The 11,776-nt window shown below is 36.4% G+C and overlaps 1 protein-coding gene across 1 annotated transcript; it reads right to left on the bottom strand.

The window, feature by feature from the left end:
- Positions 1-1,356: 1,356 nt before the first annotated feature.
- LOC149174058 (formate dehydrogenase, chloroplastic/mitochondrial-like) lies at positions 1,357-11,571 on the bottom strand. Its single transcript, XM_089422521.1, has 4 exons — positions 11,490-11,571; positions 3,087-3,296; positions 2,772-2,923; positions 1,357-1,496 (listed from the first exon to the last, which is right to left on the bottom strand). Exons 2-4 carry the CDS (start codon positions 3,252-3,254, stop codon positions 1,487-1,489), a joined length of 330 nt encoding a protein of 109 aa, XP_089278647.1. The 5' UTR covers positions 3,255-3,296; positions 11,490-11,571; the 3' UTR covers positions 1,357-1,486.
- Positions 11,572-11,776: the final 205 nt, after the last annotated feature.

Genomic DNA, 11,776 nt, shown 5'->3' with positions numbered 1-11,776 from the left:
TCATTTTGAGCATCCAAATTTGCATTTATATTTGCATCTTATGTTGAGTCATGTGTTGTGTCCACCTTTGCATCTTATTTTGTGTCTAATGGTACATTCAATTTAGAGCCATTTTTTACGTCTACTTTTGTATTTGTTTTTGCACCAAGTTTTGCATCCAATTTTAAGCTATTTTATGCCCCTTTTTGCACCATTTTTTTGTGTCTACTTGTGTCCAATGTTGCACCATTATTTACACCGACTTTTTCATCCAATTTTGCATTTTTTTGGTGTCTAGTTTTACATCGTTTTCACCATCCAAATTTGCATCTTTTTTTGCCTCATTTTGTGTCCACATTTGCATATAATTTTGTGTCTGAGTTCGAGCCTAAATTTGCATGTGATTAGGAATCATTTTTTACATCCAATATGGCATCCTTGGTTTCACCTTTTTTCAGCCCCATTTTGCATCTTGTTTTATGTCTTTTCTTACATCTTTTTTTTTTCCTTTTTTGCACCCAAGTTTGCATCCCAAATTTACACCATTATTTGCATCATCATTTGGCATATTAATTTGTAACGTTTTTTGCTTCTTTTTAACGCTCAACTTTGCATCTTATTTTACATCTAGTTGTTTTCTTTTTTTGCATCTAATTTGGTGCCCATTTATGTGTCCTTGCTTTTGCCCAAATTGATATCCTTTTGTATGCCATGTTTTGTTCCCTTCTTTGTGTCAACTATTGCACAATTTTTCACTTCTAATTTAAAACAATTTGTATGTCAATTGTTTGCATTTTGTATTAATTCCTAGTTTAACATCCAATTTTACTTTCAATTTTGCATCCATGGTTACATCCGCATTTGACTTCTTATATAGAGTATATTTTTCTTTACATATATGACCCCGTTTATAGATTCATAGTGAAATATATGATAGTTTCTAAATATCATTAAAGCAGATATCACAATTCAAAATCATTTGTAAAGAAATTTAAGAGAAATTGACAACATCCATCCAAAAAAATAACAATGTGTCATTAACAATTTTCAAAACATGTATAAAATAGCAACATAATACTAATAAAATCAGTGTTATTTTTAATCAAAACAAGTAAAATTCAAATATGATTAACAAATCAAAATATTTCATGAATATCGTTATTCTACGATAAATTAACAACATACATAAATCAAACTCATCGTATGATTACAAAATCAAAATGTCTCATTGATATAGGGTAAATTCACAACACCCATCTAAACATAACAATGTCATTCTACACAATAATTTCTTCATAAAAAACAATGCATGTGCATGCCTAGCTACCACCACCAAGATCATCCTCATGATCATCTTGACCATCCTCATTACTCTAATCCACATCATCACCAACACCGCAACTATCATCATCATCTCCTCCTTCACCACCATCATCCTCATCCTCATCCTCATCATCTCCTGATATATGTTGAACATAATTTGGATCATCGTCTTGGCAATCATTACCTATAGCATTCTGACAAAAAAAATCAATATTACATGTTAGTATTAATTACATAACACAACGCATGTTTTTGTTATACAATGTTAACCATAAAATGAGGTAAGATATACTAGCATTTGCACCAGATGTTGCAAAGGAAACACCGTAAGGCATAAATTGAAAAATACAAATACAACAAAAGAATACTTTGATAAAGAATAAAAATATATTGAATGCTCAAATCAATGCCCCATTAACTAGAAGCATTTAGTAGACATATCTATCAACATTAGGATTATACACAATGATCAATAAATTTTCCATATACAAACAACAAGTTCCACAACAACCTTTTGTCACATCCACATTTTAAGAAATGCCTTGGAACGTGATCGGAATCTTCCATATTGGCTTTTTCATTATGCAGATAAATCTTCCATATTGCCATTTTCATCATGAATATTGTTAGTTCATTGTTGTAAAGTGTTAGTGTGTTAAATTCAATACTATAAGTTCGACAAGTGAAAAACATTCCTCAATAGCATAATATACATTTTTCTCTCACCGTGTATTTTTCAGTCAAAGAGCACAAGTAACATATTAACATGTATTTTCCCTTCATTATTTTCATCATAGAGCCAAGAAATCTACGCCTTATCTATAAAGTAACAAAAACATTTTGAAATAAGTTTAATATTTCAAGCCAGTTTCTAACCTATAAAGTAACAAAAACTTTTTGAAATAAATTTAATATTTTAAGCAATTGACTAACCTACTTTAATAATTGAAAAATTCTCAAAGATGAATTATACTCCATAATAAGAGAGCCAACATTGGAGCCCATACTTTCACTAAAACCAAAAGAAACACAACCACTTGTTAAGAAGAAATTCAAGTAATAATAATAAAACAAAAATAATAAACATTAAAGTATAAAATGGTATTTCCAACACACAAGTATAAATATACATGCTCTATGTCCATTGTTAGATTAAATGGGTGTGGAGAAAATTAGTAGAGAACCCAAAATTGTATTTCTAATTAGGATGGGTGGAGAAATGCTTTAAATGCGGGTTGTTGTCATTCTAATGAAACCCTTTGCAAAGGGGATGTTAAGATTCTGAGAGAAAAGCTAGGCTTGGTAGAGAACACCTTCCTTGTTAAACATTCCCCTACTGTAACCAAAAGGAAAGGGCAAGAGAAATAATAATTAGGTTTTTGTTCACAAGTTGTACAAAATATATAGGTGCTATTAATGTTTGAGTGAATAATGGGAGAGATTATTTATGAAATTGTGATAAGGCGCACCTAGTTTTGTCAGAAAGAGGCATATTAATGACAAGTACATCACATTTAGGTAGCATTTCGTCAAGATTTGTCTCCAATGTTGCTCCAGTTTCCTTTTCCAATTCGGGTCCAATAGAAAGACGGTCGTGGTAAAGAAGCTTACAATTGAAGGGCTGTACAAAGGAACACAATTCAATTCAACATCATGTAATGTTTATTATTATTAGATTGAAATTTTGAAACAAACAGCATGCATGCGTAAGAATTATGGAGCACTGATTTTTGAAAAGAAGTTTGCAACATCATGAAGTAGTACTAGATCCTAAGAATGAATACCTTCAAACGCTTAAGTAGTTCTTTGCCAATACGCCCTGCACCAATAGAACCAATAGTTTTCCCTTCTAGATCATATGACCTGTAAGAAATTGCTGCCACTTTCCAATCACCCTCAACAATTTGCTTATATCCAGGCACAAAGTTTTGCATCAATATGAGAATGCGCATTAGCTCATCTTCTGCCACGGACACCACATTACTTTCGCTGATCTTCAACCAATGATGATACAAACAAATCAATGGAATTAAAAAATATATCCAATATAAATAAAATGCGTTTTTTTTAAAAGTAACTCCTAAAGTGAGAAAAATAAAGTTAAAAAATATAACAATGACAATTGTGTAGTTAAAGTGTAACCAAAACAAAAATATATATACAACAATAGAATAAATAAAATGCGTTGTTTTAAAAGTAACTCCTAAAGTGAGAAAAAATAAAGTTAAAAAATATAACAATGACAATTGTGTAGTTTAAGTGTAACCAAAACAAATATATATATATATATATATATATATATATATATATATATATATATATATATATATATATCTATATATATATATATATATATATATATATATATCTATATATATATATATATATCTATATATATCAATAGAATAAACCTATCAAGTGTGGATCAAGCAGTTTGTGTCGGATTTAGCCCATAAAATGTCATTTTCAAATTTAACAATAGAATAAACCTATCTAGTGTGGATCAAGTAGTTTGTGTTGGATTTAACTCATGAAATGTCATGTTCAAATTTAATGGAGAGGGGTCGATTTAATGGAGAGGGGTTGAGAGTGGGAGCCACTTGTGAAGGGTAAAAATTATTCCGTAAGGCACTTAGTGAGACAGAGCCTTGCACAAACCTATTGACAACATCCTACAATTAGAGAAATCATTCTTCCATCAACCATTGGAGCTGATCTCAACCTAAACACAGTTTAACTGATTATATATATATATATATAATGCACTGGAAATCTAAAAGTAGCATAAACATAGAGATACAATTGGAGAGTCTATACTGGTAATCTGGAAAGCTTGGTGCTAAGCAAAAGAGAGTGATGGGATGATGTCAATGTCCTCTAACCCTGATGAGGAGGGGCGGGGGGGGCAAGCTATTGGCTCATTGTTGGAATTGTCAAGCTCATGAAAGGATCCAATTGTATGATATACTATGTGAGGCACCCGAATGAGGATGCTCTGCTTTCTTATCTAATGAACTTTTGATAATATCATCTCCACTCTGCTGAATGTGGGGGCAAAAGTCAATTGCGAGATCAAGCATATTTTTGCAAGCATATTTTGGAAAACAATCATTACAGACGGATTAAACAAAGAAGAGCGCTTTGAGATCTTCCGCAAATCTTTCAGGAATGTAATAAGAGCAAAATAAAACCCATGGGTAAGTACAGCCAAAAGGATAATGAATCAATCTAGTCACAGTAAATATCAATATGATAATCCAGGTAAGATGTATTGTCACTTTTCCTGATTTCAGCCCTCTTGGCACCGGTAGGTTACCTATATCCTTGGGAGAGAGATAAGGTGGTTCCTGTAGAAAGGAGACATCGGACAACAAAATATTCAATTTAATCAATTGGATTATGGTTCGAGCCCCATTTGAGAGTAGTGGGGCTTGGCAATAAGAGATCCAATGATATCTAACCAAGCCATGGAAGCCAAACTGTTGTTGAAATATTTGTCCGACAAAGTGGCCTGGTGGAAAGATGGACTTCGCCATAACTATTTCAAACAAAGTCGGTGATAAAAGGATCCCCTGTCTCGCCATTCTGCGAGTCCTTGGCCCGTTTCCTTTGGAAACACCTATCATGTATCCCACGCAATGGCAAGTGCATTAAGCTTGGGAAGACAGTATGGACCATCCACCTATTTCTCAAGATGTGTCTCTCTAAGACGTGAAACCCTGGATGCTGGATCAAGGTATAACAACCCTTTTCCTTGATGGCACCTTTAAAAGAAACTTGGAATGGCAGGGGCAGGGAGCCTTCATTGACTTCAGATGAAATCAAGAGAGTAAAAATCAAGAGAGTCGATATTACGGCAGGTTGGTATTTTCGTGAACAAACAAGTGAAGGCTCAAGCCCTCTTCAAAGGCCTCCAACTTCCTGAAGCTCAAGGGGCCTGCTAGGCAACAGTGGTGGGTGATTCAATGATTATTCTAAGAGCTACTGTGCACGTCTCTTCCAAACAGTGATACACAACCCATTGGCACAAAAGAATTATTAAAAAATACGGAGCTTCAGCCTTCAACAAGATCAAATTCCTTCATGTCTCAAGGCATCAAAATGATCAAATTTCTTGAATCTTCACGTCTCAAGGCATCAAAACGGGAAAAAAAAACCATCAAACTATCTAATAGTAGCATAAATGTAGGGATACAACAGAGTGTCTGCACTAAAATTCTGGAGAGAGGGATGGGATGATGTCAATGGTGGTGGGAACCAGGCTATTGGATCACTGTTGGAATTGCCAAAAGCTTAAGAAAGGATCCAGTTGTGTGATCCTACGAGAGGCATAGGAATGATGATGCTCGGCTCTCCTATCATCTAATGTCCAAGCAAGGAAACTCTTGAAAATATTATCTCTGCTCTGCTGAATGTAGGGCTAGTCTAATAGGTGGAAGGTGCCATACTCTGGATCAGTCTGGAGCTGGTTTACCCCTAATGGGTGGAAGATGCCATACTCTGGATCAGTCTGGAGCTGGTTTACCCCTAATGGGTGGAAGGTGCCATACTCTGGATTAGTCTGGAGCTGGTTTACCCCTAATGGGTGGAAGGTGCCATACTCTGGATCTGTCTGGAGCTGGTTTACCCCTAATGGGTGGAAGGTGCCATACTTTGGATCTGCAAAGTATCTGTCTGGAGCTGGTCCATAACTCGCTCTGATTATGTATGGCCTAGTCTAATAGGTGGAAGGTGTCATACTCTGGATCAGTCTGGAGCTGATTTACCCCTAATGGGTGGAAGGCGCCATACTCTGGATCTGTCTGGAGCTGGTCCATAACTCGGTCTGATTATGTATGATCTGTAACCTAATATGGCACAACCCCGAACAGGCGTCAAAGATGTTGATTGACCACCAAGGCAGAAGGTTGAGGTGAGATCCCATCTAAAGTTGGAAGGAAAGAAACTATGGATAAAATCCTGGCTGCTCCTCTGAATCCGGGGTAGAATAACAGTTAGGAGGTACCCTGCTCTGGTTTCCTCTTCAGCTAATCCACATGTCACTCTGATCATGTGTGGTTTGTAACATGATTTGGTTGGAACCTATGAACAGACCTCAAAGATGTCGGTAGACTACCAAGGGTAAGATTACGGGGAAACCCGAGAGACCTCAACTCTATCGTGTAGTAAAAACTACATGAGAACATTAAAATATGAGTAGTTCAACTATATTATTATATTTAGTCATACATCAATAGACACAAAAGACAGTTAAAACAAAAAAGAGAACATATAAATTATCTTGGTACTCTGAGAAGTGTGGCAGGGGATTGTAAACTGAACCGTATAAAGCTGCCAAAAGAATTGCTAACTTGTTTTCAAGACAATTGTTGCTTGAGAGAGTGAGACTGAAATATAGCAGAAATTTCAAGCAAATCAAATACTTCCCAGACCTTCAGAGTCGATACAACTGAGATAGGTACAATTTTTAGGAGACACCATTATAACAAATACAACGCAACATAGGTCACCACGGTTAAAGAGAGGACATCATAACGAAACAACGAATTAAACATGGAACCGTCATTTCTAAAGGAAACAATGGTACCTAAAGCTGTTCGAAACGTTCGAAGGAAGGAGAAAAATGTCATTTATAAGAAAATAGTAAACTTCGTCCACAACAACGCTACTTAGGGTGGAAATTGTTGGGAAAACCACCACAAGAAAGGAACAAAAAATGGGAAGGCTAGAAATGCAATTATCTTTGCCCTTGAAATGTCTGCTAAAAGGAGAGGAGAGTTCGAAGGAAATTAAAGAACTCAAAAGGCAGTCCTTGGAGTCATCATTGCCCGATTTGAGAGAGCTTCCATTTTTTGAAAGAGTTGTTTTACTTGCACCTCCCCTCTCCATTTTGTTAAAGAGTTGTTTCACTTGTTATGCTAGAGTTGTTCGGTTGTTATGGAGGAAAGGCATTCAACAATTTTACAGGTGTGAAGGAAAATGAAATTTACAGGTTTGTGGTTGAAATTTATTGGTGTATCTATACGTGTGGCCCCAAATCATTTGTAGGTATCATACCTGTAATTATGGGTAAGGCCATATTTAATTTGATTTATTTGAAACTAGGTTTGTGGTTAATTCCAACCTAGGAAAACTTGATATATAGGTTCAATAACCTTCTTGTGTTGTATGCCCTCATTGTGTAGGCTCAATAACCCTCTTGCTGTGTGTGCCTTTGTTATGTGGGCCAATAACCCCTCTTGAGAGGATGCCTCATTCGAGTTCAACACAGTGAACATAATTGCTTGTGAGGGAGAAGAAAGGATTGAGAGGTATGAAGTTACAGGAAAATGGAGAGCTAGAGTGACTATGGCAGGATTTAGTGTATATCATCTCAGTGCTAATGTTAAGGACATGGTTAAATCTTTGCTCTGTTAATCATATTGCAATAGCTATAAGACTAAGGAAGAAGGAGGAGCTATGTATTTACTATTTTGGATGGTTGGACAAAATTCTCATTGCAACATCTGCTTGGCATTGAGAGGCAACGACTATAAGAATGTTCTTGTACAAGAATTTGTTATAATTTATCAATACCATTGTTGAAACTGCATGTGACTTTCATGTGTGTCAGGGAAGAGTTCAGAAACCTGACACAATAACTTATTATAGGGGTAAAAGATGAAACTAATTTAAGGAAACAATGGTTTTTACCTGTCCTGTTCAACCAGGGATAAGATAGTTATTCGTTTGTATTTTGCTTCCTTATCCAGGTAGACAGGAAAATGCTAAGGCTTGCTAAAATCAATGATATGCCTGCCTACACAGTGGGTAATTGGATAGAGATAGTTACTATTTAACTTTCAGGAACTTATACTTCACTAGCTAAAAAGTTTTGGATTTTTTTTTCTTATGACCTTGAGTACAGAGTCTCATAATCAACTAGAAGAAAAATCAAGTCTAACACATACACTATTAACCTGCCTGTCACATACGGTTTGTCACACTATATATTAAAATAAGGTTGATCATACTAACAATAAGGTTGTATAGTTTAAAAGGAGGGCTCTCCTGACTGCATTTGGTTGGTTTATAGAAAAGATTGCTGGAATGTGTAATGTGAATGCTCTGCTAACTGTTTTTTAAGCATTTGGAAGTATTAAAACCCCCTAGGATAATTAATGTAAGACCTGTTAATTAATGTGTAAAGATGGCTATTGTCCTTGGGCTACCTTAGCTGTTCGTGTTTAATGATCTGTGGTATTATGACTCCTCAAGTCACTATTAAACCATGAGAACCATGCCCAGGCAGACTAGTGTGACATTGTGGATGAGAACCAAAACTAGACTCCTATAACCTCGTTTTTCATCCTTTAAATTGCAGAATTAACTGACTGTTCTAGTAATCGTTCTTGAGCACCTGAAGATGTGCAACCTAAATAATAAGAATAATACCCTGTAACATATGAATAGTCCATCCTGTGCATGTAGGATATGCACATGAGGTCCAATAAAATCACTAACCAGAATACCAGGTGTTATTAAAGCCTCTACAGGTTGATATATATGAATGTTACAATGTGCAGGAGTATGATTCAATTCCATACGAAAATACAAAACATCTGATAGGATTTCCTTATACCTCATAGGCAAACAACCATTGTCCCTTCTATAGATGAGCAGAATAAGTGCTTGGTTCTCTACACTAAATAAAGACAAAGTATAGTACTTATTGCTGACAAAATAGGATTTAAATCGCGGTTCAATTGCTTGACATTTAGCTGGTCACAGAATTGTAGAGTGCATAATCATAAGTGATGTTGCGAGCCTCATTGCTCAAAGTCTAAGGGTCTCGCGAGCCATAATCACAGCCATGTATGGCATATCTTGTGATTATGGCATTTTATGAGGTCAATTCTTGTGAAGACATTTTAGTTTATAATAAATTTTGAACCTCAACAGATTTTTGGCAAGACCTGGCTGAGCTAGGACATCAACAACACAGCTGATATGAATGACATAATCTAGCCTCAAGAGGGAGCCTCTTTTGTTTCATCACTCTAACAATATATGAAGTGGTGGAAAGCATAACAACTTCCCCTTGAATATGACACCTAAACTGAGTACAAATCCTAAATGATGCATCCCTTGGTGCATGTCTCTCAAAGTATCGATATTTCAAATGTTGAAAGCTCTTGTGCCCATTTGATATGCATTCGATTGCAGTTCCCCTGAAGAAAGAATCTTATAAAGGTGAGGCCATGGTCAATATGTTAGCCATATCCATTGGAGTTGCCATTGCTTGACAACTTTAGTGTGATCAGTCCCACCATGATTCACATGGGCTTCTACTCAACACTGGCTGTTGCTATTGTAAGAGTCTTCAAGCTCATTGAACCCATAGTATTGATAAGTGTATTCTTTGGGTCTCTGGTTTTCAAATTCTGCCTATGTTTTCCTCTTAGTATCATTATTTCAAATGCTGAAAGCTCTAATTCCCATTGCTGTGTATTTGATTGTGGTTTCCCTGAAGAAAGAAGCTTATAAAGGTGAGCCCGAGGCCAATATGTTGGCCATATCCATTGGAGTTACTATTTCAGCTTATGGGGAGGCCAAGATGAATGCATGGGAGGTGATTCTCCAATTAAGTGCAGTTGCATGTGAGACTACCCAATTGGTTCTCATACAAATTCCACGAACATCAAAAGGGATTAAGTTGAATCCCATCACATCTTTGTTGCTCCTTGTTGCCTTGTTTTTCTCAACACCCCCTGGGCCTTAGTAGAATACCCATTTCTGATAATCAGGGTCTCTTCCTTTGATTTGGATTACATGACATTTCTGCTTGTGCCTTGGCTCTTAATCTTGCAGTGTTTCTTCTGATAGGAAAGACTTCAGCCTTGACTATGAATGTTGCTAGTCTTGTCAAGGACTGGCTGCTCATAACATAATCTTTGTCTGTAATAAATGAAAAGGTTACAGTCATAAACTTGAGTGGGTGTGGACTGGCTTTTCTGGCTGTCTGTTACTATAATCATTTGAAACTTCAAGCTCTCAAGTCCAATGACAACCAACCAAAGTACCTCAGCAGTGCAGCTGATGCCAATGATGAAGGAGAAGGTTTGATAATGACAAGTGGGAGATTCTCAATCAGAGACTCAGAACCAGTAGAGAAAAATCAAACTCAAGCTTCAGGATTAGGTATTTAGATCATTAATATTGTCTTGTGCTAGAGATTACTGTTCTTGGATTGGCTCCTCTATGCCCAGATCTATTTGCAGGGAACAGGCCAGTCATTCACAGTGAAGAAGATAATGAGAGGATTAGTGTATAATGATGGATAGGATGGTGCCATGGTGCCAACCTAAATCTCAAGTAAGGAGACATCTGTTCATCAATTTGTCAAGAAGCATGGCCTACAATTCAATTGCTCTAAGCCTATCACTTCTTCCACCTGTCAAATAAATTGTTTCCTGTTTGTTTAGTTGACTATGGTTCTAATAAATATACTATTGTTTGATGTAAAAAGACAAAACAAAACAAAAAATATGGAAAGTTGTGACCCCATTTTCTAACTACAAATTGAAATCGGATTACCATAGTGACCACCTCTGCTTATTGGAATAAAAAAGGGGGTGGGTTATGCACAATCCTTCATATCATTTGCTATTACCAGAGATAATTAAAGCCACCCTAAACTCAAGTCTTAACTATGCTGATAGGGTGTTTGGGGAGGGGGATCCCTTACCAACCCACTATAATCTGCACAAAAGCATCCTAAGAACATATGCAAAATCAACCCTTCAATGAAATGATCCAAGAATATAGGTACTCAAACATTGATTTTATCAAAGAAAAATACAAGACAGAAAGAAAAGATCATAACAAGGATTAGAAGAGTCTAAGAACAGTGCTCACTGTCTACAGAGCCAAGACGAATGCAGAAGAGTTCTTCCTTCAGTTCCCCATCTGAGAAATCAGTTGCATGCCAGACCCAAGTTTTATCACTACCTGCGTGCTCCTGAAGTGACATTGGGGAATGAACTGCAAGGCAAAAAGTTGAAATATTTCCAGAAAGTTGAAATATGGCAAATTTTTCCAATCAAGAACTCTAAATAATTTCATTAGGACAAGGCGTAGAGGATTCATGACGGCGACAAGAAAATAATGGCGCTTTGCAATTTTAGCACTCTCTTCCATAAAAATACCTTTTCTGAAATCGTTTTGACCACGAAGAAACGCAGATGAACTGTTGGAAGTCGTGCAGAGAGAGATCTGGTGGCTCGTGGATCGATTATGGGGCAATGTTTATGCGATTGCAAACCATGATTGTTCATATGCGAGCTACTGAGCTCGTTGAGAGGGATACGCGCAATGGCGCCAAACTACGAAGAGGATTTGAATTTAAAGGCGGGATAGAATATCTACCGTCCGATCATGTCATCGACGGCCATATATTTGTGTTTCAGTAAAACGGATTTTCAAAGAATTTGAA

The sequence above is a fragment of the Pinus tabuliformis genome, chromosome 4_1 (assembly GCF_031772625.1).
Source record: "Pinus tabuliformis cultivar Carrire ecotype Pingquan chromosome 4_1, CPIR1, whole genome shotgun sequence".
NCBI lineage: Eukaryota > Viridiplantae > Streptophyta > Pinopsida > Pinales > Pinaceae > Pinus > Pinus tabuliformis.
The sequence above is the reverse complement of the archived record's forward strand: the minus strand, read 5'-3'. Positions and strand labels throughout refer to the sequence as shown.

Excerpts from the sequence above, each read along its gene's own strand:
- LOC149174058 (XM_089422521.1), bottom strand. The coding sequence starts at position 3,254 with ATGCGCATTCTCATATTGATGCAAAACTTTGTGCCTGGATATAAGCAA. Across the intron at positions 2,924-3,086 it reads AACTACTTAAGCGTTTGAAG|CCCTTCAATTGTAAGCTTCT; the intron begins GTATTCATTCTT and ends TCCTTTGTACAG.